We start from the raw sequence: 23479 nt of genomic DNA, 5'->3' as shown, positions 1-23479 counted from the left end.
GTTTTAATCATTGTTTTGAATTGTCTTTTAAACTGCTACTCTTTACACAGTACATTATATTGACAGTATACAATTCCTCCATCTACCGTTATACTGGTTTCTCTGAAAGGTCTAAGACTGATTTAAAGGTGCACAGCCCTCATATTGATTTCCTCTGTAGTTCACATGTTGCTGCGACCTAATGAAAGTGATTTAATACATGTACGAGCGTGAGTGGCCGGGTGGTATAGTCAGTGTCAGGTATAAAGACCAAGGGTCAAATAGTCAATAAAAGAATTATATTTTTGTCGAGTCAACACCTTTGGGCTTATCTACGTTGCTGTAACACTTGCTACTGCTTTTTGTGAAACAGGTCATACATTTACAGGTACTTCCGGAAAGTTCGATAACTGCTTCTGCTCAGTTTACATTATATATGATCAAAAATGTTTCACTGTTAAAGTGGTGAGTATTGTGTATCTGAGTGTGGAGACCAAAAGGGGCTTTTTCCGAAAGCTTTTCCTTTCACGACATCCTTTCTGCAGCATTAACCTACAACTGGCCGACAGAAAAACCCACCTCCAGACTATCTCCACCTTTCTTTCTCCTGTTCATGACAAAAAGCAGAGCATGACTCCTGTGCTTTCTTATCCTCCCGTAGGCCTAGTTGAAGCTGCAATGGTTGCAGCACCTGAAGCAGGTGTGTCCACTTTGAGCATGGCTCGCTCATGTCTATATGTTCTTTTAATTTGTCTACTGTAGCTGAGTGACAGTATTCATCTGTTTAACCCTAATCCAGCAACTCACCAACAGAAAATAAATAAAAGCTTGGAGCTTGCTTGCTTTGGGCTCACAAATTCACTCCGTCCAATCACTAACCTTCGCTTTGGCTTTTCATTTCCATTGATTTTGTCCCGGTCTGTCGTTCTTAATGTCTTGGAGTCAATGCTAGCACTCGTATTAGCATGTTTAAATTAAAGTAATCTTCAGGCATATAACTGTAGTTATGATTTCCTAATTGTCAACCATCTTCGCTCTGTGTTTTTTAATGGTTCATTTTTATTTTGATGTAGATGTGTGCATGCTGTGTTTACAGCATTTCTTTGAGTGAGATGGTTGGCGGTTCAGGAAGTCCCTCTCCCCCTTCCTGTAAATGCTTATTGGGCATGGGTATTGCTATGTCTGGACTGTCCATGTGCTTGATCTCTGTGTCATCTGCACTCTCTCACCTTGTCACTTTTGCACTAATCCTGTGGGGTTTGATCCTGGGTGAACTGGTGGGGATGTTCACTGGTGTCGGCAGAAGGGTAAAGAGGCGCCATGATGGGTGTTCATGTTTGGTAACAGGGCATTATGTCGCGAAGCTGACTGAGATGTTAGAAGAGTCTGATGTTTGCCATTATTTCAGTATGGAGTGGAGGAAAATCGAATTCCACAGTGTTGCGAAAGAAAAATGATCAACATTGCAAAGAGCAAAATCCACATCAATTATAATTTACCAGGCGCACAGACGTCAGACTCTTCAGATCCATCTCAGCATCCTGCTCATCACTGAAATCAAACCTGAATGACTAAATCCCTCATGTCAACCACCTCCAGCTGTCAGGCAGTGATGCCTAACCTCTCCCCCTCTCCGTCCTCATTGTAGACCTGCTGGAGGAGACAGAGAAGCTGATGAAAGAGAAGGTGGAGGTCCAGCGTCAGGCAGAGAAGGAAAACACAGACCTCCTGAAGCAGGTGAAGCAGCTGGAGGCCGAGCTGGAGGAACAGGTCAACAGGGTGATAGAGCTGGAGCAAGCTCAGATGACCGAGAGCGGAGACCTGCAGCAACAGATCCAAGCTCTGGAGAAACAGCTGGAGAAGAACAGGAGGTTCCTCGATGTAAGTGACAAAGAAAAGTAACTCTGCTTTCCTGTCGTCTTGTTTTAATATCGGTCTGTTTCTCATATTTTTATCTTCTTATTTTGGTGTCCAGGAACAAGCTGTGGATCGAGAACACGAGAGGGATTTCTTCCAGCAGGAGATCCAGAAACTGGAGGAACAGATGAAGAGTCCACAGAAGCTTCAGATGGGCTCTGAGCAAAGAAACCGAGAGGTAACGGGAGAAAGCTCTGTTCTCTGTGGACCAGGCAGTAATAGAGATGTTCATTGTTTTGACTATAACACAAAGCTCAGAGTCGCACAAAAGAGCTGGTAGAATTACTTGTGCTGTTTGGAAAATGATACCAAACAGTGTGAGAGTTACGCAGGTGAATAAGTGGGATCAATGTTTGTCCTTGCAATCTTTTGAAAGTTGTGTAATAGTGAGTTTACTTGCAATGATCTTCATATACACAATACACTGGGGCTGTGTTAATGTTAGTCACTGCAGTTTTTCAGCTTTTTCAGAAATTGTGTATCCGTATCATGTGAATTCTGACAGAAGGACAATAACATGATGTGTAATGTGACCCCTGATGTCAGGTTTCAGAAGTGAACATTCAAGTCAGGGTCATTGTGACAGTTCACAGGAAGAATTTAAATAACTTTGCTTAAAGCGCTGCAGCATTTTCATAATATCATATAATGTGAAATGGTCATTTGTGGTAATTAACTCAAGTTACCTTTTGTTCTTTAGTGTTGTAAGTTAGTTGAGTTAATTGTTTTATTAGTTGGTTTTATAGTCCCCAACTTTTTATGATCAGAAGTTTAAAGCTTGGTTCACACATTTTAAGACTTCAGTATTGCCACATGAGGAAATTGAATCCGACTAATTCGTGACTGTTTCATCATTGTGTATTTTTTCTGCCTGAGGTGCTTTTGCTTTTCTGCTACTAATTTTTCTTTATCCAAACACCATCTAGTCCCCCCTCTCACCAACACTGTCATCTCATGGAGCTGCAGCGCGGTTGAAGATTGAATCTTTTCACACCACAAAGTGTTTTGCATTTTAACATTTTTGTGCCATGTTTATAATTGACACCTTATTTGTAAGTAAAAAGAAACAATAAGACACGAAAACTATGAAATTCAAAAAGTTTTCCCTAAGATAATATGAAGGTGTCAGCTTTACAAAAATTACTTTGTAGAGATTTGGGCTCTCAGTGTATTTTACATTTCAAAACACTTTCCCACAATTTCTATTAACTTCAGTTTTCCTGTTTTGTCTTAGGGTAATGCAATGGGACTTTTCTGTTTGTTGCATATATACATATTATTCCCCTTTCGCACTTCTGCTTCAACTTTACCACTTTTATCATATCCAGAGACTTCTGCCTCACTTTCCTCACTAAGTGCTTTTTCCTCCCCTTTTGCCCTTTTGCCCTTGAACTCTTCCTCCTCTGATCCTATGTGCTGCTGCCTTTTCTCCCTCGTGGCTATTGCAGGTGGACGGAGTAACCTTTAAGGTATTGCTTCTAGCTTCATGTAGAGTCAAGTCTCCCCCAGAGAGCAATTAGTGCATCTTAAGTGATCCTGCCCAACCCTGTAGCAATTAATGACCCTCTCCGTCTCTGTCATCCCCCCGTCTCTCTCAGCTCCCTCTGTTTGGATTTGCTTTAGTGTTTTACTTCTTTTGAGAATGTCTGAACATCACAAAACAGCCCTGTCTCATTCTGATCCGTCCCTTTTAAATGTCCCCATCAGCAAAACAGTAAAAACAAATTAGGTTTACAAAATTTGAGTGGAATAAGTAAAATAACCTCCCCGTAAAACGAGCCAAGTGGCTTTGCTTTAACGTTGTAAGCTGAGCTATTATAGATGTTTTAGTTTCACTTTGTAGCTTTAAAATAATTTCTTAAACACATCTACGCAGGAAAAATCTGTCTCGCCAGGTTTTTTCTGAAGATCGTGCAGGGACTGTTGTCGAAAACGACATTTGAGATGATTGCATTTCATCCACATTCTGGTAAAGTCAAGCTTAATATAAAAACCCATTCTGTGCTCTCATGAACAGTCTTTACTACACTCAATGCATATTAATATTTGATGAAGAGCTGCCAGTGAAAGGATGCATTTCCTCAGCCTTACTGCAGTTTCATCTTCTTGATCTGAATTGTAACTCGGATTTCAGATCCTTAAAAAAAAATCTATCATTGATGAAGAAATATAGCTTTCTTGTTTAATTGTGCCGTTGAATGTTTATGAAGTAGATACTGTTTCTAGAATAAGGACATTCTTGATCATTTTCATTTCCCAGTTTATCCTCATCAAACCCTTCCTCGTCGTATGGCTCCCGCTGATTGATCTGCTGCTGTTTTGCCGTCTCACAGGTGGATCAGTTACCTGCCAGCATCCTCCTGGTTATTGTTTTGTTCTGTTTGTGTCCCCCTGAATGAAATATCTCTCTCCCCCTGCAACTCTTTTTTTCTCCTGGCCCCCTCCTTTCTCAGGTGGATCAGCTGACCTCCCAGCTAGCTGTACATGTTTCAGCTATGCTGTGGCGAGTGGCGTCTGTGAGCGAATCTCATTAAAAGACCCCCTCCTCTCTCTCTCTCCCCCTCTCCCCTCCTCCCTCTCTCTCTTCCTCTCACTACCAGGTGGACCAGCTGACCTCCCAGCTGAAGGAGAAGGCGGATTGGTGCAGTGAGCTGCTGCTCAGCTCGGAGCAGATGCGTCGTGAGTTGGGAGAGCGCGACGAAGAGATTGAAAAGCTGGAGAGCCGCATCCGCGAGCTGGAGCAGGCCCTGCTGTCCAGCGCTGACTCCCTGGAGAAGGTAAGGAACGGGAGGGAAAGGAAGGAACAATGTGCTGCAGACACTGCAAAAGAGAAAAACCCGGACAATAGACCTGTGAAGCTTGGCTGAGGGTGTGTGAGAGAGCCTTTAGATAAGATGACAGCTAGTGGAGGAACGGGAAGAGGGACGGGATGTTCACAGAATGAGAACAATATGTGGGCGGGTGCACTTCAGCCGCCTCTGCAGTTTGCTGCTAGTGATGCTGACACTGAGCTGTGGCTATAAACTGTCAAGATTGCCCCCCAGTGTCGGAGGCGGGCTGTGTTGAGTGAAGGAGGAGCAGTGTAGGTAATTCTCCCTTTTGCTCAGTTGACAAATTGCAAATTGATTGCTTGTGGTGCGATACACCATTTTTATGTCAAAGCATGTGTCGCTTCTTTTCACTGTTTGTTTCTTCATGTCTTTCACCGGATGTCGTAAACAACCACTGAGCTAAATACTTTCCTCTATGTGTGTGCGTTGCAGGAGGAACAAAAGATACAGCATGCATCCATCACTGAGACCAAACACCCAACACTGGAGGTTCAGTTACAGACGGAGAGAGAAGCTCTGGAGCGCAAAGAGAAAGAGGTTTCTGTGACGTTCAGTTTGTGATTTGAGGATTTTAAAAAATTGAATACGAGTTTATATATGCATTATTATATCTTTGATAGTGAAGGTTCATATTATGTGGATATACATAACAATGTTTGTGTTGGATGAGAATTTTTTGGGGTAAGTTGCAACTATTTCGCAAGTGATCTTTATGTCAATGCATATGACACTTGTATCATGATTAAAGACTGCAAAAACAGAAAATTTAACAAATTTTAATATGAACCACTTATACTAATTAACTACCTTCTGTATGTTAGATCAGGAATAGTAAATATTTAAATCAAACAAATTAGGTGCATGTTGCGTCTCTTCTAACATACTTGTTATATATCTCGTTTGTCTTGTGTCCTCAGATCTGTAACCTGGAGGAGCAGCTGGAACAATTCAGAGAGGAGCTGGAGAACAAGAGCGAGGAGGTGCAGCAGTTTCAGATGCAGCTGGAGATCCAGAGCAAGGAGATCAGCAGCCAGCAGGAATACCTAGAAACAAGGGACAGCTTGATCCAGGTAAACAAACTGCGGCGACTTTATATCTTTGAACAACAAGGGAAGTCTGGATGTTAAATGGCAGTGGATCACACTTTCAGAGTATATTAACTGTATTAATCAATTGATGTGTAAATGTTTAATGTGTGAGCTAATGTTCAAACCGCTCTACTAAAGAGCAAAAGGGAAATCACTGGTAACTGTTTTTCTATATAATAGATGACTGAGGTTTGGGACTTTCAGTAGTCCACCACCACTTGGCTGACTCTTGATTGGACGTGTTTTATTAATAGCCATCGCATTATAATCTCTGACTTTTGAAGGTGATGGAGGAGAAGGACAGGCAAATAGCACTTCTTAATGAACAGATCACTAAGCTTCAACACACGGAAACAGCTTCTGATAACAAGGTAACATAATATGCGTATATGAAATAGAACCAAAGTCTATTTCGAATACGCATAGACCTGTGGTAGTGCATCAGTGTGTGTTCCCTGGTTTTCTGTTCACTTTTATTTTCCACCCCTGTTTTTGCTGTTGGGTTATTTTGTGCTTGTTTTGTTTTGGTAAGTAACTCCACAAAACCATCATTTGTTGTGAGGTGATCGTTTGCTCATCTGAGGTGGCTTATTAAACCCCTGAGTCTCTGTAGAGCACTTATAAAAAAGAAATATTAATTTAAATGAATTTAATCTATGGCCAAACAAATCTTTCTCAGCACTGCAGGGACTCAGAGGTTTCATCATGTAGCGGTATCACCATGGACTCCTCACATCAGGTGTTTTTATGGTTTAATAATCTTGATGTTTTACTCTGTAGGAGATTGATGAGAGGGATGAGCTGCTCAAAGACCTGGAGTCCCAGGTGGAATGCCTGCGGAGTGAACAACAGCGTCAGAAGAGGAATAATGAAGAGGAGCTTGAGCAACTGAATGCAGTCATAGACAAACTTCAGGAGGAACTGGCCAATATCGAGCAAAAACAGGCTGCAGAGGAAGACGAGGACTTCAAGGGTGAGGCAGAGAGTGGCATGTGGGGGCCTGCTCAAGAGAACTATGATGAAATGAAGCAGAGAATGGACCTGACCACCAACGAGCTGGACACCCTGAAAACGGAGCACAGTAAACTGAAGAAGACATATCTGTGTTTTAAAGAGAGCACGGACGCTTTGGAAGAAGCAGAAAAACTGGGTAGTTCAGAGGGCGAGTTTGAAGAAGCTCTGAGAGAGAAAACTGCAGGTCTCGTCGTCATGCAGGCCCAAGTTCAAGCTCTGGAGCAGAGTGCAACGTCCAGGGTGGAGGAGTTAGGACTCCGTATCCGGGAGCTCGAGGACCTTGTCGCCGAAAAAGACGCTGAGCTAAGCCGCAGTCGCCTCCTTGTGGGGCAAACTCAAAGCGATGCAGATGGTCTTCAGCAGAGGGTGTCTAACCTGGAGGGAAATCTGAGGGAGAAAATGGCTTCAGCGCTGGTCAGCCAAGCCACCCTGGAGGCCTTCCAGCAGCAGCACCAAGGATCCAAAGAAAGCCAGGACATGCAGAGACAAGCAGCGACGGATGTGAAGCCCGATGACGATCCCCATGTACATGACTTTGGTGACTTTGGTATTTCCAAAATGGGTTTCAGCGGACTTGGCCAAGGGAGACACGTTTCCACCGGGAAGGTGGTGCATCTGACCCAGAAACTTATGGAGCTGGAGGTGGGACTCAGTGGGATGCAGAAAGACCAGGAGCTCCAGAAGCAGCTGCTCTCCAGCTCTGAGGAGGAGGTGCTGGAGTACGAGAGGAGGCTGGCCGTGCTCATGGACCTGCTGAGTCAGATGAAGGCCAGGACACACCAGAGGTCTTCACCGGCTGTGGAAGTAAGAGTTCAGCCAATAATTGTGGAAACAGCTTTAGACTTTGGGCAACCTTAAGAAGTTGTTGAAGATGGAAAAAAGAAATAGACAGATTATACTTGGTACTTTATATAGGAGAGCATGTTTTGAATTGTTTTAACAAAACCCCTGTGTATTATTTTGATTAAGTATCAGACAGGGAATCACAGTTCAGCTCTGATAGGTTTGGATCTTTGTGATATTTTTTTAGGTCTCCTCTGCTGGTTCCCAGCCATCAGTGTCAGGACTTGTTCTGGAGTTGCAGGAGGTTAAAGATGAGACCTCGGCCACCAAGCAGCAGCTTGACAGCTACCAAAAGGGCAGCAGCAGACTCCAGGAGGAGCTCCAAGTATGTCACATTAAACAGCTCATCAGTGTTAGTACTAACTGTGAAGACAAGTGATGTTTGTGACGATCATCTGCTTTTCTCCCAAGGACAAAACTGCAACATTAGAGAGACTACAGGAACAATTTCAAAAGGTAAGGTACATTTTTTATAAACCATATTTTCTCAGAAGCAAACGTGCCTACTGTCCAGCCTTGTCTAATAATACAACCTGGTTCCTTTAGGTATCATCTAGTGACAGTGGGCAAGTCAAGCTTCAAGAGGAACTCATGGAGGCGCAAGAGGAGGCAGCAGCTGCCAAAGAGGAGCTGAACAGCTGCCAGGAGTGTTTGGAGAAGCTGCAGGAGCTGCTGCAGGTACAGAGGCAGCTGGACACAGATAAACCCTGTCTATGGTTCTGTGAAATCCATGTGTAGAGAGCTTGTTGGTGCAAAAACTGATTTTGTAGTATGTCGCTGAAGTCATCAGCCAGTTAGCTTAGCTTAGCTAAGGAAACAGGAGGCCAGGCTCAGTATGAAGGTAAAAAAATCCAGCTCTTTAAATCTCACTGATAAACTTATTAACTTCGAACCACAACTTTACATTTTACACTAATTTCTGTATGGGTTTATCAAATTTTAGAGGTGGCCAGATGTTTTTTCTGCCTCTGCTTAGTTAGGATAACTAGCTGCTGCCTTTAGTATCATACTTCTTCATTCCTTTAAGTGTGGAAACTACGATGTATGCAAGAATTCACATAAATGTAGACATATTTTATTAATGCATTTTTCTTTTTTAAGGAACGGGAAATGACCATTGCTCACCTCAAAGGAGAACTTTTCCAAGTAAGACATGAGTGTTTTAGCGTTTTTGTTGTTTTTTTGCATTTAAATTTGATGCAGTGTGTTTATATTGTTTATCAGTGTGCTTATAATATGTATCAGTCTATATATATGTTTCTGTAATCAATCCTCTGCTTAACCATCCACCAGGTAAAATCTGTAGAAGAATCGGACAGGACAGAGTTTCTACAGGAGCTGCAGGAGGTCAGAGAAGACGTGGCAACCACCAAAGAGGAGCTCAACAGCTCCAGGCATCAGAATGAGAAACTACAGGAAGAGCTTCAAGTCCGTGAACTGTCAATATCCAAGCTCAAAGAGGAGCTCCAGCAGTTGGTAAAGGATGTGGATTCCACCAAAGAAGAGCTCAACAACTACAGGCAGCAGAATGAGAAACTACAGGAAGAGCTTCAAGTCCGGGAACTGTCTATTTCTAAGCTCAAAGAGGAGCTCCAGCAGCTGATAAAAGATGTGGATTCCACCAAAGAAGAGCTCAACAGCGACAGGCAGCAGAATGAGAAACTGCAGGAGGAGCTCCAAGTCCGTGAAATGTCTATTTCTAAGCTCAATGAGGAGCTCCAGCAGAACAGGCAGCAGAATGAGAAACTGCAGGAGGAGCTCCAAGACCGTGAACTGTCTGTTTCTAAGCTGAATGAGGAGCTCCAGCAGAACAGGCAGAATGAGAAACTCCAGGAGGATCTCCAAGTCCGTGAACTGTCTATTTCTAAGCTCAATGAGGAGCTCCAGCAGAACAGACAGCAGAATGACAGACTGCAGCAGGAGCTCCAACTTCGTGAACTGTCTATTTCTAAGCTCAATGAGGAGCTCCAGCAGAACAGGCAGCAGAGTGAGAAACTGCAGGAGGAGCTCAAAGTCCGTGAACTGTCTATTTCTAAGCTCAATGAGGAGCTCCAGCAGAACAGGAAGAATGAGACACTCCAGGAGGAGCTCCAAGTCCGTGAACTGTCTATTTCTAAGCTCAATGAGGAGCTCCAGCAGAGCAGCCAGCAAAATGAGAAACTCCAGGAGGAGCTCCAAGTCCGTGAAATGTCTATTTCTAAGCTCAATGAGGAGCTCCAGCAGAACAGGCAGCAGAAAGAGAAACTGCAGGAGGAGCTCCAAGACCGTGAACTGTCTGTTTCTAAGCTGAATGAGGAGTTCCAGCAGAACAGGCAGAATGAGAAACTCCAGGAGGATCTCCAAGTCCGTGAACTTTCTATTTCTAAGCTCAATGAGGAGCTCCAGCAGAACAGCCAGCAGAATGAGACACTGCAGGAGGAGCTCCAAGTCCGTGAACTGTCTATTTCTAAGCTCAATGAGGAGCTCCAGCAGAGCAGCCAGCAAAATGAGAAACTCCAGGAGGAGCTCCAAGTCCGTGAACTGTCTATTTCTAAGCTCAATGAGGAGCTCCAGCAGAACCGGCAGAATGAGAAACTCCAGGAGGAGCTCCAAGTCCGTGAAATGTCTATTTCTAAGCTCAATGAGGAGCTCCAGCAGAACAGGCAGCAGAAAGAGAAACTCCAGGAGGAGCTCCAAGTCCGTGAACTGTCTATTTCTAAGCTCAATGAGGAGCTCCAGCAGAGCAGCCAGCAAAATGAGAAACTTCAGGAGGAGCTACAAGTCCGTGAATCGTCTATTTCTAAGCTGAATGAGGAGCTCCAGCAGAACAGACAGCAGAATGAGAAACTCCAGGATGAACTGAACATTTGTCAGATGTCTGTCTTAAGGCTCAGAGATGAGCTGAAGGAGGCACAGGCAGCTCTGATGAAGATGGCAGACTCTGTTCCCCCGTCTCCTTCGCCATCTCCTTCACCATCTCCATCTCCTCAGCCACAGTCCTCTGCTCCATCCTCCTCCACCACCCAGCCCAAGAGAAAGGCAGCTAAACAGCCGGCTGGTAAGGGAAGCAGTGTCAAAGATAAACCATCTCTGTCCAAGAAGACCTCTGCTGGTTCCAGCCAGTCCTCCCACAGATCTCACAGCTCCCGGCCGAACAGCAGCTTCGAACAGCAACATGTGGTCGTGTCAGACTCGTTCACGCAGACCGAACCTCTCCAAATGTTGGACTTCAGCGCGGAAAGCACGTCTGCCGCTAAAGAGGAGATGGAGGAGGTGATCGGCGAGTTTCAGGAGAAGATCGTGCAGATGCAGGAGCTCCACGCTGCAGAAATCCTGGACATGGAGGCTCGACATATCACGGAGAGCGAGAACCTGCGGCGGGACCTACATGCACTGGAGGATGAGTGTAAAGCACTGAAGTCCGTCATCGTCAAGCTGCGCTCTGCTGAGGTGAGGAAACATGGGAGAAGGGGTTTGATCAAATCTGAGCTGTGACTGCAGAAACATGTTGTAGTTGTCTCTCTAATACAAAGAAGAAATCATTTGAATCATATTTTGTCATTTCCAGGCTCCAGCATTAAGACAAGAGCGTTCTGTTCCTCAGTTCAAAGATGGATACACCAGTGGTAAGATACAACACGCTCGTTACTCCTCTGGTCATATTAGTGCTTCACTTTGCATTTCATTTTCTTTGTGTAAAAATACACTGAGACTGTCAGTGATTAAGCTTTTCTTTTTCTTCAGTGCCCTTTGTGTTTGGGATTCTTGCTTCGATAAACAGTTTACATGAATAATCTTAGTGCTATAACATAGTCTTGAGTAAGCAGTCTGCTGTTCTGGTTTCAGCACCAGTGTGTTTCTGTTCTTAGTCTTTGTGGGGATAAATCTCAGGATTTACTTTTAAACAGTTTCCCCCAAAGGATTTCGTCTTTATACTTTCTCTTAATAAATCATCACTTTAAAATAGTTTTTTATAACCTCTCATGTGGATTTTTCACATTTCCATTAGCAGTGATAATAATTGTCATGCATAATTGTCAAAATCCAGGTGAAACACTGCCCCCTCAGGTTATCTTCCTCAGCAGATGTGAATGATCATTAATCATTCTCAGTATTTAGTTTCAAGAGATTTTTGCTATGCTCTTGCAGACAGCAGTTCAGACTACAGCCAGCGGACTGGATGTGACCTCCCGAGTTTGCACCAGGAGTTCAGGACAACACCAGAGGGCGCCAGGAGAGAAACTGATGATCCAATGCCAGACCGTATCAAGGTAAAAACCTGTCCCCCCTATAAACCTTTATTTATGGTTCACAGTTGTAAAAACTGACCAAAGACTCAAAATCATCTCAGCGTTTGGTTACGATAATGATGAAAACATGTGTTGGTCTTTAAGACCATTGTTTTGTAGAGAAACCATGTATTGTCTTCTTGTTTCTGTTTTTTCTTCAAGGTGCGTAACTTAAAATGTGTCTCAGAGGGACTTTTTTTATTTTTGTCTTGTACTGGAAAAGACAGAAAATAATTCCAGACACATGTCCATGTGCTGTTTTGTCTATTTTAGTTGTTGCTCCGTGAGGTGCACCAGGAGGGGATGCAGGTGCTCTCTCTGTCGGAGATGCCGCTCCCTGGAGACGAGCCGGGCAACGTCCAAGACTGGATGAAGGAAAGAGATGATTTGCTCGCAACCGTGGATTCTCTCAAAGGCCTCATCACTCAGATGCAGACACACAGAGAAACCCAGGTAGAGGAAACCTGCCTTCACACTACAAGGTTTTATCAAATCTCAAACAAGTCAGAAACCAAAGAGTTAAAAGCAACAAGGATGATTCAGATGTTGAGTTGTCATTTCAAATGGACGAGTCTTCCTCTCTTTGTGTGCTCATGTCTGTGTCTCTGCCTCGCTGCAGGCGTCGGGTAGCGTGGACTGGCGTGCCGAGCTCCTGGACGCAGTGAGGCAGGTGTTTGTGAGGGAGCGAAGCGTCCTGAAGAACATCCTCTACAGCCAGTTGGACCTGCTGGACACCAGCGACGCCATCATCCACCTCAATCAGCTGGAGCACAGGCTCAATGAACAGGTCAGTGATAATAGCTGTAAACAATTTATACTAGGGAAAAAACGTCAGAATTTCCGTATCCTGATACTTCCTTAAAATGTCATCTAGGTGTCAACTGTTTTACATAAGTTGAAATTAACTAATGCAGCTGAGGACACTAGACATGACTCAGTAAAGTATAACCTCGAGAAGAATTCTCCTTATACCGTAGATGCTGTTAAAATCCACACAGTGAAGGATGCTACAGTAAAAAAAAAGAATCTTTGTAACTGCACAGCACGTGTTAACTGTCAGAGCTCTAGGTAATCTAATCTCTAAGTATGTGAACTATTACAGTTTTGATACTACTTATGTTAACTAACCCCACTTGATGGTTGTGATATAATTTCAACCGCTGGCTTTAATCGAAGAGATCAGAAGATACAGAGTCAGGCCCTCTCCTCTCATTTCTCGCCTGTTATCATTTGAGTCTGTCCATAACTCAGAGGGTTTTGTCTTTCTGATGCTGATGCAGGACGCCCTTCACAGAGACGCCATGGGTTCCCTCCACACTGCAGAGCGGACAAGTCTCATCTCTGAGATTCATCAGCTCCGTGGTCAACTAGAGCAAATCCATCAAGGTGAAAAGAAATCTCTTAATTCGTATATTTTATAATTGATTTAATATGAAATCCCACATTTCTGTACATGCTGTGTCTGATGTTTATTGTTGTCATTCAGGGTTTCGGCCTGCAGCGTCTTTGGCAGCTGAAGTTAGCATGAGGGAGCAGAGGGAGGGAGGAGGATTGGGAGGAGGAGCAGGAGGAGCAGTGGAAGTGGACAGGCTGCTGGTGGAGGAGCTGAAGGTTGAACTGTCCCAGACGAAGCTGGAGCTGGAGACGACGCTTAAGACTCAACACAAACACCTCAAAGAGCTGGACACACTCAGGTGAGACATGATGTTTGAATCCTACACACACGGATACATTTAAATACTCGTTGGGGTAAAAATACTTCACATGACAGATGCATGCTGACAAAGGTATTTCAGTAATTAGAGACTCATAATAATGTTTGCTGTCCATAACTATTATGTCACTCAGTATTAAGTTTGGCAGATTGTCCCTCTGCAATCACTTACAATCAAATCTGTTTCATTTGAAAGGCCCAGAATCATTAAATCTAAAATCCTACGAGACAAAAGCATCAATTTGCTTTGAATCTCTCATTGAAATGATCTTTTGTCTACAGGGCCGAGGTATCGAAGAAAGCTGCCGAGGTGGACGCTCTCAGTGACCAGCTGACAGACGAGAGGAAGAGAAGCAGGGATTTGCAGTGGGCCATGGAGAAGGAGAAATGTCGCACTGGAAGAACTGAGGAGAGTAAAAGGGAAGAGATGGAGGTACGAATTGAGTAATTACACAGAAAAACTTTTAGGACGTAGTATTGTCTAGTGAGCACTAAGAAGTTGTATTTCTATATTTAGGACCTCCATCTCAGTCTGGAGGAGCAGAAGAGCCGTGTGGCCCAGCTGACCCTCACCCTGAACCAGGAGCGCCAGGCCTCGTCCCAGCTCTCCCAGCAGGGTGAGCAGGAGCGTCTGAGTCTCCAAAGACGCCTCCAGGAGCTTCAGGTCCAGTTAGACACTGAGCGGGCCAAGGCCCTGGAGATGAGTGCTGCACTTGGGAGAGAAAGGGAGCTGCGGACAAGTGTCGCCTCCGAGTACGTCTCCTCCAATGAGGAGCGGGTCGAGAAGGACAGGAGCGGCGTGGAGGAGGAAGGGAGTCTGCTGGAGAGACTGCAGAGGGAGCTGGATAACAAACACACACAGGTGGGATGTTTGTGGTTTTCTCTACAAGTCAGTAGATGTACTACTGACATTTTTTTATCTTAGTTGGATCTATGTCTGGTTTAATAATAATTTAAGGGGTTACCACATGTTAGGTCTTACTCCTTTTTTTAACCTGATTGTTCTTCTCCAGGTGGTGCATCTCCTCGATCAGGTGGAGGCCCAGAAGCTCGAGGTGGTGCGGAGAGAGGAAGAGCTGAAATTGGCGAGTCAGAGGTCGAGGAGGGACCAGGAGACGCTGCTGGAGGCTCGGGGCCAGCTGGAAAACCTGGAAGCACAAATGTCAGCGACCCAGGAGCAGCTGGAGAGAGAGATGGAGAAGAGGAAGCACCTGGAAGAAGAGAAGGAGAGACTGGAGGAGAGGATTACCCGAGTCGAAGAGCAGAGAAGGGAGGGGAGCGGACCTCAGCAGGCTGATAGTCACACTGTAAGAATCTTTACATCTCTCTGACTTCTCTTACACAGTCCTGTTTTCATCTGAATCGTAACTCAGGAAGTAATGAATCCATATTGTTTGTATCTGAACAGCAGGCAGACTGGCACAGAGATTCCCCCGACCGCACCACAGACTGGGTGTACCAGCAGAAAGGTGGGAATGCGTCCCCCCACCTGCAGCTCTCTCCATCAGCTCACACCAGTGGACCCCATCATGGTCCATGGCGCACGGTCGACAAGATTGTGGGCAAACTCCATCTGGTTTCCTCAAAGATCCGCAGCATGGCAAACAAGACGACTGGCAGGTAATTCAAGTGGCTGCAATCCATATATCTATATTAAGAGTTCAAAAATCGGTCTCTTGTATGTGGGTTGTGTTTATATGCAGCATAAACAAACAGAATCCATTAATGCATTGTGATGTACCAGCCTTTTCCTATGTGGCCTGATTTGTTTGTCTCCACAGGCTGACTGCGGAGGTCGACAGTGAAGAGTTGTCCTGGGTGCAGTCCAGTGTTGATGAGGTCATTACTATGCTGCAACAATCCCCGGGTCTGCCCTCCATCCCTGAGGTCAGTCAACTTTTAACCTTCTTTGGTTTGAATTCTACACACTGAATATTTTTTGAATTGTCTCTCTGTGAGTTTATCCTCCTGAATCAACTGTTTCATGTCCAAACATGTGACATCTGTTGTGTGATTTCTCCCCCCCTTCCCTCAGAGTGTGTCCCTGCTGGCAGGAGGCTCCTCCAGCTCCTCCAACTCCCTGACGGAGCGGCTGCTGAGGCAGAACGCCGAGCTGACGGGTTTTGTCAGTCGTCTGACCGAAGAGAAGAACGACCTGAGAAACCACACGCTCCGCTTGGAGGAGGAGCTCCGACGTTACAGGCAGACTGGCCTGGGATCAGGAGAAAGTGTGAGTAAACATAGAAAAACGTGCTGACATGACATAAAAACAGTTCTCCCTACGCTCTCTGTCATTTGTATCTATAATAATCTAATGTAATGTCCAATAATAATGAATAATGTGCAGTTATATGATAACTAGCTTACTAGGGACATAATGTCTCTTACAAACATCTCAAATATCAACCTTACATCAACCTTACATCAACCTTACATCAACTGAAACTGAAACATCAACTTTATTGTCGTTTTTACCACATCATACCAGACAATAAGATTCTTTGATTAATATAATTCCTCCTGCAGTCCCTCAGCCGTAGAGGAGTGTCTAAGATGGACTCGGCCAGTGTCCTGCTGTCCCACGAGCGGGAGACTTGGACTCGAGAGAAGATCCGTCTTGAGAAAGCTTTAAATCTGGCTCAGACGCAGGTGGCCCGACTTCAAGGAGAGATCAGGAGCGACACCCTGCGAGAGATAACTGGACCTGAAGGGGACAACGCTGCACTGAAGGTCGGCTAATAGCTGCTACTAAGTTCCTTCAAGTCACCTTGTATCAGAGGATTTAGTTGTTTAACTGTAGCTCTGAGAAATTCATGTTGATTTCTCTTCTTTGTCCTGCTTACAGAGGATGTATGGGAAGTACCTGAGGTCCGAAAGCTTCCGTAAAGCTCTGATCTACCAGAAGAAGTATCTGCTGTTACTGCTGGGCGGCTTCCAGGAGTGTGAGGAGGCCACGCTGGCGCTGCTGTCCAGGATGGGCGGCCGGCCGTCGCTCTCCATCCTGGATTCGTCCAGTCAGCGACGCAGAGGGCTGACGCGCTTCCGCTCCGCCGTCCGAGTCTCTATCGCCCTCTCCAGGTTGGCTGCTGGAGCTCAGGGTTTATTGATTAACAACTGAGGAAACTCGTTTTGGCATTTTTAATAAATTCTAAATGTTTTTCTCTGTTAATACAGAATGCGTTTCCTCGTGAAGCGGTGGCATAAAGCAACGGGGATGAACTCCACGACCCTCTGCAGCGTGCACAAGAATGGAACAGGTCAGACGTCAGGTAACCAAAACACAACATTCTATTATTTCTACATGTCGGAGAAAATCCCCTGGAAGTGATTATCAGTTACTTAATCGCTCTTTTCTCTCTCAGGGTCAGAGGCGAGAGATTCACCTTATCTCCTCCACCCGGGCAGCGTGGAGATGTACAGAGATAAGAGCAGCGCAGGAGGAGTCTCCGGCAGCAGCCGAGGGAGAAGTGGACGAGAGTCCCCCCGGTCGGCTGTCTCCTCCACCCCCCACAGGTACAACACACACAGAGGCTGGTACTCACATTGGAATTGCTAATATTATCAATAAAGGCCTAATAGTTTCTATTAGCATCCCTCTTTTCAACTTAAAAGTTTGTTTTGACTTTTACAAAAATCCTCTAAATAAAAGGTTAAGCAAAAGCAGGATTAATATGTGGTTTTCTGGATTCGGACTCGGGGTGAAATGTCCCACTTGTTCCTGTTACTGAGGAGGAGGCTGCTGTTGTTTGGGTTCTGTGCAGGTTTCACTTGTCCGGAGACCACGGAGCTCTCACCTGCTCCCACCTGCAGAGCTACGACCCCGACCGAGCGCTCACCGACTACATCTCCAGACTGGAGGCTCTGCAGAGGAGGCTGGGGAACGTGACATCAGGTAACGTGTGCATCTCTGTGGGGTCACCTGCACTGGAGTGACAGCGCTCATGCACGGATCTAATCGTTTTAGTGTTTACGTATAGAAGAAACTGAGGTGTGCTTTGGATAAATAGACTACCTTACTAAATCACCTTTTTTATTTTCTCTGCAGGTGCTTCTTCGTACGCTCAACTGCACTTTGGCTTGAGACGATAGAGACACCGACAAGTTACTCTGGCTTGAAGAAACTCAAGTTGCCTTTTCTCGTGCTGAGCGTTCTGCTGTTTTCTATCACTCTGGTGTGGACTGTATCTTTCCATGTGTGGACCAAAACACATTTTTTTTATTCGTGTACGACATGTTGTGTGTTCGGGCTTTTTGTCGACAGCACTTGAAAAACAGCTACGTTTGTAATTTAATCTGCCTCTTTGTTGTGGATGATCTGCAAATCATGTATATTTGTCTAATGCTAATTTAAGACCTCGTGATTAATTTATGTTCGTGTTCGTATGGGTGGAGCGTTACGTAGAGAATGTTTGGGTTTAATGTTGAGGAGGCTGCTACTGGAAATCCTACACTACACTGTGTTATGTTGAGGTCGGACAGACGACAGAGGACATTTGTAGAGAAAGTATTTTTGTAAAGCGTTAGGAGCTTTGAATTTTCTGGGTATTTTGTCAAAAACTGAAATAAAGAGGACAACATTATTTCAAAGAGTGGTGCGTCTTTCGTCTTTGATTACCAACTAGCTAGGAAATATTTGATTGGTCATTAAATATGTTTTTCCAAAGGATTTAGCAACATGATGTTATTCTGTCAAATTACAAACTTTATTTATTCAATTTCTCGATCTTCTGCATTGTTCATAAGATTGAGGTAAGTCCCTCCATCCTGTTTATTTCATTTCTAGTTACAGTTCAGTCATTCATTATTAGTGGGTTCCCATTTCCATATGGTTTGTTGCAAGCAGCTAGAAATATTTCTAGCTCAAATATAATGTGATCAAACAGCAAATAAGGGCAAAAGGTAATATTTTACTTCAGAAGGCATCATTAACACGTGGAAATTCATGGACATCAATGCTAAGATATGATCATAGATTATGTCCTATAGAAATACAGCCATTAACCATAAACCTGAGTCGAGCTCTAATCAGCAACAATAACTGCAAACAGACGAAAGAGTTCAGTTACAGTGGAAAAAAGACAAAACTGAAGTTCTTCTCATCAAACATCAACAGGATCAGAGCGTCAGCAGATATAAAACATGAAGGTGCAGCTTTGTGATTCAGTTTGAGAGCCGGTGGGTTTCTGTGGAATTGGAGCAGTAAAGGGTTTCATGGTCTGTCTGAAGAAGTAGGATTAATAAAGCTGGGGAAACAATCACAGGTTATCTGCTAGTAGCTTTTCTGGAGCTTTCAAACTTATCACATGATCTTCAGCAAACTCATTCTGTTTTTGTGTCAGCCCCATCCCTGAAGTTCTCCCTGGTAACAGGCCTGTGCAGTGTAAAAAAATCCATGATTGTTCCTGTGGGGCTCAGATCAGGTATCACACTACATCTCCATGACAGCTGAACAAACTCCCCCTGGTGGTGAAGATCATGTGATGCAGTCAAAAGCTGCTCGACAGCTCCTGACAAACGGGTCCACAGGCATTTTTTTAAGAATTCACATTGTGAATATGAGCATCAGTGTTCCAGTCAGAGTCACACAACAGGTGTCCTCTGCTCTGGAAACACTAAACAATGATGTATCACGTTAACATTCAGACAAACCACGGACTCCAGATCTAAATGAAGGAAGCAGAAAAGCACAAGCTTGATATTCAGACAGAGCGAAGTGTTCATCTAAAGTTTCCTCAAATCAAGTCCCAGAAAGACGGAGATCCACTTCAAACACCCAGGATTCATTCCTCCCTCCCTCCCTGTCTTCTCCCAGTCTCTCAGGGTTTTCTCCTCTTGTATCTGATGATGGGGTTGTGAGGCGTGTGGATCATTGTGGTGTAGTCGATCGTGGGGAAATATCCGTCCACCAGGTCAAACTCATACATGCGCAGTAAAATGGACCAGATGGTTTTGATCTGGACGTAAGCAAAGTTCTCCCCGATGCAGCGATGACGGCCTGAAAAACAGACGTCTGGTTTTAGACAATTTGACTCGTGTCTCTGTTTGTTTCATAACATTGTTGTTGTCAAGTTAATATTTCAGGTTAAATATTCAAATAAGAGTGTTGTTATTAATACTGAAGGAAAAAGGAAGGCTTCGTTTGGCTGACAATTTTTGTTATTCATACAAAATATTCAGTTTTAATCTCATTCTTCTCACCGGCTCCAAATGGCACGTAGGCAAACTTCTCCCCCGCAGCAGGGTTGTCGTTGAGGTAGCGGTCGGGTTCGAACTCCATCCTGTCCGCCCACGTGTCCAGCAGGCGGTGGTTGACCGTCGGGGAGACGCAGACCTGGTGTCCCACTGGGATGGTGTAGCCTGCAGCAGTCTGAGGGAAATAACACAACATGTTGTCTGACTGGTCTCTTCTACACATTGGAACATGTGACGTGTGACTGGAGCTCAAAGTGAACGCTGGGCCCGATGGACTCACCTGAGGAGAGCGAGCCATCCTCATCATGGTCATGATGGGCGGGCGCAGACGCAGGGTCTCCTTCAAACAGCGGTCCAACAAACTGAGATCCTTCAGCTGCACACGACACCGGGACAATGAATGAGAATATACTCTTTACAATGATTTGAATTTATTTTATCTTCATGTAACAATTACTGAGGACGTTATAAATTCAGCCAATAAATTAAAAAGGGCCAGGTGGGTGTGTAATGATCACATCTTCACTGGTTTGTAACTGCAGTACATTTCTACAGCCAGGAGGGGGGGGCCACAGGGATTGTTTCTCTCACCTGATCGAAGTCCAGTGGCGGCAGGTCCTCCCCGCACACGGCCTTCTGCTCAGCGTAGCAGCGCTCCTGCAGAGCCTTGTCCCTGGCCAGGAAGAATCCCAACCAGGAGCTGGTGGTGGAGGACGTGTGCTGCCCCGCCAGGAGCAGACCAATCAGCATCCCAGAGATCTCATTGTCGTTCAGGGACCGTCCATCTCTTAAAGGGGGGGGGGGGATTAGAAATAGTATCGTTTAAGGGTTTGAGCATCGGGACTGATATGTTGCAGAGCACTGGGACTGACTAATAAATAACTTCCTCAGGGGGTGCAGGGGTCTTACTTGTAGGTGGCATCGATGAGCGTCTGCAGGATGTCGTCAGTCTTCTCTCCTGACTTCCTGCGTTTCTGAATCACTTTGAAGAAAATGTTCTTGATCTCTTTGTGAGCTCGGTCCCTCCTCCTAGGAAAATAATTCAAATTATGCACCCGTAAATCACAGTTTCCACATCACCGGCTGCTTTTTTAACTTTGTTTGTATTGAAATGTGTAATTCTACGTGTCTTAGTTCCTTGTCCTGTTACAGATGTGGTTTATATGTCCCCTACCTGAAGCTGGGCAGAGGCAGCCAGCCGGGCAGGAGCCAGGCTGCGTGGCTGAACCCTCCGTCCAGGTCGGCGTAGAGCTGAGCCACGTGCTCGTCCAGCATGCTGCGGATCTCCTTCCCGTGGAGGCAGCTGCTGGCTGTCAGGATGATCAGCTCGGCCAGAGCCTCGAACAGGTCTGACGTGACAGGAACAATCCAAATCAGTCAGACAGCAGAGTTTGAACATGACCTGACATCCCTCATTAACCGCTCGCTTGGATTCTATTTGCTCTTGTTGTTCAATTAATTGAAACATGAAATGACACTAACAAAAAACTCACTTTACAAATACTCACAATAGAGAAAAACTTGTGATATCACAACTCCAATATGTCTTTTAAGGTACAACACATCATAAAACTATGGAATCCGATGTCTAAAAACAGACGTCTGATTCAAATTCAAATAAAATCCCTCCATCTTACTTTTCTCTCCGCTGTCCCCCCACCTCTCGAAGTACTCGACGGTCTCTGCCTCGAGGATTTTCACGTGTTCTTTGAAATGAGCGATGTTCAGTCCGGTCTTCAACATCTTCTTTTGTTCCAGAAAGAGCTGCAACATGATGGAGAAAGTGTGAGTTACAGCAGACTGGATACAGAGTCAGAACTCTTCTCCTGATTCTGTTCTCCTGAAGAGACTCACCGCGTTCGGCACGTCATAGGCGACCCCTTTGCCAAACACCGGGGTGGTGAGTCGGGAGTAGACGTCCTCTGCGTTCAGGTCCTCGTTCTTGCTGTTGAACATCAGTGTCGCCGCTTCGCTGCCCAGCAGGTAGGTGAACGTGCTCCCCACCATGGTGAAGCTGAAGACTGGGCCGTACTGGGAGAGGATGGGAATAAACCAGAAACACATTTTTATTCCTCGCTAGATTTGAATGTTTTATTTGAAAAGTCATAAGCCAGGTCATTTTGTTTTCATCGTTCATGATTTGCACAGTGAGGAACCTCTGGTTTAAACATCCTGAAAAGGGCAGAGACGTCAGGTCAAACATGTGTGTGAAAGGTTAAATAAGATAAGAGACTCCATGTTTAATCAAAGTGATCTGACTTGTGAGTGCCATCTTGCAACTAAACATTTTTTATTTACCAATGAACTGGATTAGATAATAAATAAAGGAGTCTGTTTCCTGGTGCTGGGGCAATAAAACAATATAGGTAGCTGTCACAGAGAAGATAATAAGATATATAAATTCTATATAACATAATAATGATAATAAAAAAGCTGCAGACACACACACGCACACACTTTTTGTCTCCACTTACTTTTTCATAGGCATCTTCCAGAAACTCAATGGGACTTTTCCCGAATGCGATGGCGTGGCCCAGGAAGGGGATGTAGGAGGGGATGTACGGAGGAGGTTTCTGCAAGAAGGACCAGAGACCAGAGGTTTAAACACCCCCCAACATGTCCACCATGTCCCCAGCAGTGGGACCCCAGCAGTGTGTCCCCCAGTGTGTCCCCAGCAGTGGGACCCCAGCAGTGTGTACTCACCAGGTCGCTTACAGGGCCCTGTTTGAGCAGCAGCTTGGAGACGTACCCCAGAGTCAGGGTGATGACGGAGGCGGCCAGGAGCACCGAGGTCAGGTTCTCGTTCACTTTACCCACAGTGTCCTCCAGCAGTTTGCTGCTCAGCTGGTACAAGTGCATCGACATGTCGGCGGCCGGAGGAGGCTTCCCTCGGACACTGGAGCCTGGAGGTCCCGCGGTGTGGAGACAGGGGAGTTAGATGGAGGCTAGCAGCTAGCGGCTAACGGGCTAACGGCGGGTCTCCTGCTCCTCGTCTCGCGCTCCGGAAACTTCCAGGGTTCTCCTTCCAGCATCTCTACCTGTCAACGGCGGTCCTGCCCCCGCCTGACCAAGCGAGCCCTCCTATTGGCTGTTCGCGGCGTGTCCGTCAAGCGGCCGCCGCCGTGATTGGCCGCCGCTACCTGAACCGATGTCTGGCTATATGACGTCACCACTGCCGACAGGGCGAGCGTCGCTTTTTCTTTTTTGTTGCGGGACATCTTTGTTTTAAAGTGTTTATATTAAATAAACTTCAAAGTTTCTGTTTGTTTAAGTTCATCTTATTGTCACTGACACAAAGAGTTAATGAAATATAACAGAGGACAGTGATATTCTTTATTCAGAGGAGGACATTCATCTCTAACCTACATGTTGCATTAAATTAGTTTATGTATTCAACTAAAGCATAGTCAAGTTAAAAATCTAAATATGTTGTAAAGGTTTGAAAAGTTTTTTATGTAAAATCAGCACTACCCTGGAACATCTCAATTTAAATGTGTTAAAAGTAGTATTGTTCTCTGTTGTTGTATCATGAGGATGTTTTTTAAATGTACCCAAACCCTTAATTAAATCAAACTGGGTATATGCAACAAAGTTAGTTGATCCTTCACATGTTTTCATCATCTTAATAAAAGC

At 45.0% G+C, this 23479-nt stretch overlaps 2 protein-coding genes across 2 annotated transcripts in view; one reads left to right on the top strand and one right to left on the bottom strand.

The window, feature by feature from the left end:
* Window positions 1–18234, top strand: part of akap9 (A kinase (PRKA) anchor protein 9) — a 53738-nt gene extending 35504 nt beyond the window's left edge. Inside the window, exons 25-55 of the mRNA XM_062409145.1 lie at window positions 641–679; window positions 1628–1860; window positions 1955–2074; window positions 4497–4673; window positions 5160–5264; window positions 5645–5797; window positions 6100–6186; window positions 6596–7633; window positions 7860–7997; window positions 8084–8128; window positions 8219–8350; window positions 8774–8818; window positions 8966–11101; window positions 11220–11277; window positions 11801–11922; window positions 12214–12393; window positions 12560–12727; window positions 13221–13326; window positions 13427–13634; window positions 13937–14087; window positions 14172–14516; window positions 14668–14961; window positions 15063–15274; window positions 15436–15541; window positions 15690–15884; window positions 16181–16384; window positions 16500–16732; window positions 16829–16923; window positions 17017–17167; window positions 17416–17546; window positions 17700–18234. Coding sequence (XP_062265129.1) covers window positions 641–679; window positions 1628–1860; window positions 1955–2074; window positions 4497–4673; window positions 5160–5264; window positions 5645–5797; window positions 6100–6186; window positions 6596–7633; window positions 7860–7997; window positions 8084–8128; window positions 8219–8350; window positions 8774–8818; window positions 8966–11101; window positions 11220–11277; window positions 11801–11922; window positions 12214–12393; window positions 12560–12727; window positions 13221–13326; window positions 13427–13634; window positions 13937–14087; window positions 14172–14516; window positions 14668–14961; window positions 15063–15274; window positions 15436–15541; window positions 15690–15884; window positions 16181–16384; window positions 16500–16732; window positions 16829–16923; window positions 17017–17167; window positions 17416–17546; window positions 17700–17743 — 7451 coding nt within the window. The 3' untranslated portion in view covers window positions 17744–18234. The remainder of the gene's footprint in view (window positions 1–640; window positions 680–1627; window positions 1861–1954; window positions 2075–4496; window positions 4674–5159; window positions 5265–5644; window positions 5798–6099; window positions 6187–6595; window positions 7634–7859; window positions 7998–8083; window positions 8129–8218; window positions 8351–8773; window positions 8819–8965; window positions 11102–11219; window positions 11278–11800; window positions 11923–12213; window positions 12394–12559; window positions 12728–13220; window positions 13327–13426; window positions 13635–13936; window positions 14088–14171; window positions 14517–14667; window positions 14962–15062; window positions 15275–15435; window positions 15542–15689; window positions 15885–16180; window positions 16385–16499; window positions 16733–16828; window positions 16924–17016; window positions 17168–17415; window positions 17547–17699) is intronic.
* Window positions 18235–18335: 101 nt separating this feature from the next.
* On the bottom strand, window positions 18336–22880 carry LOC133972597 (lanosterol 14-alpha demethylase). Its single transcript, XM_062410135.1, has 10 exons — window positions 22550–22880; window positions 22321–22419; window positions 21701–21877; window positions 21484–21610; window positions 21021–21195; window positions 20756–20875; window positions 20438–20633; window positions 20127–20222; window positions 19853–20021; window positions 18336–19649 (listed from the first exon to the last, which is right to left on the bottom strand). Exons 1-10 carry the CDS (start codon window positions 22709–22711, stop codon window positions 19471–19473), a joined length of 1500 nt encoding a protein of 499 aa, XP_062266119.1. The 5' UTR covers window positions 22712–22880; the 3' UTR covers window positions 18336–19470.
* Window positions 22881–23479: the final 599 nt, after the last annotated feature.

This window comes from Platichthys flesus, chromosome 17 (genome assembly GCF_949316205.1).
Source record: "Platichthys flesus chromosome 17, fPlaFle2.1, whole genome shotgun sequence".
Taxonomy (NCBI): domain Eukaryota; kingdom Metazoa; phylum Chordata; class Actinopteri; order Pleuronectiformes; family Pleuronectidae; genus Platichthys; species Platichthys flesus.
This window is presented reverse-complemented; position numbering and strand designations above follow the sequence as displayed.

What these genes read in the sequence shown, in the direction of transcription:
- LOC133972597 (XM_062410135.1), bottom strand. Translation starts at nt 22,711, where the DNA reads ATGTCGATGCACTTGTACCAGCTGAGCAGCAAACTGCTGGAGGACACT. An exon ending in CCTATGACGTGCCGAACGCG is followed by an intron (nt 21,611 to 21,700) that starts GTGAGTCTCTTC and finishes ATCATGTTGCAG; the next exon opens with CTCTTTCTGGAACAAAAGAA. An exon ending in CTGCCTCTGCCCAGCTTCAG is followed by an intron (nt 20,876 to 21,020) that starts GTAGGGGACATA and finishes TTATTTTCCTAG; the next exon opens with GAGGAGGGACCGAGCTCACA.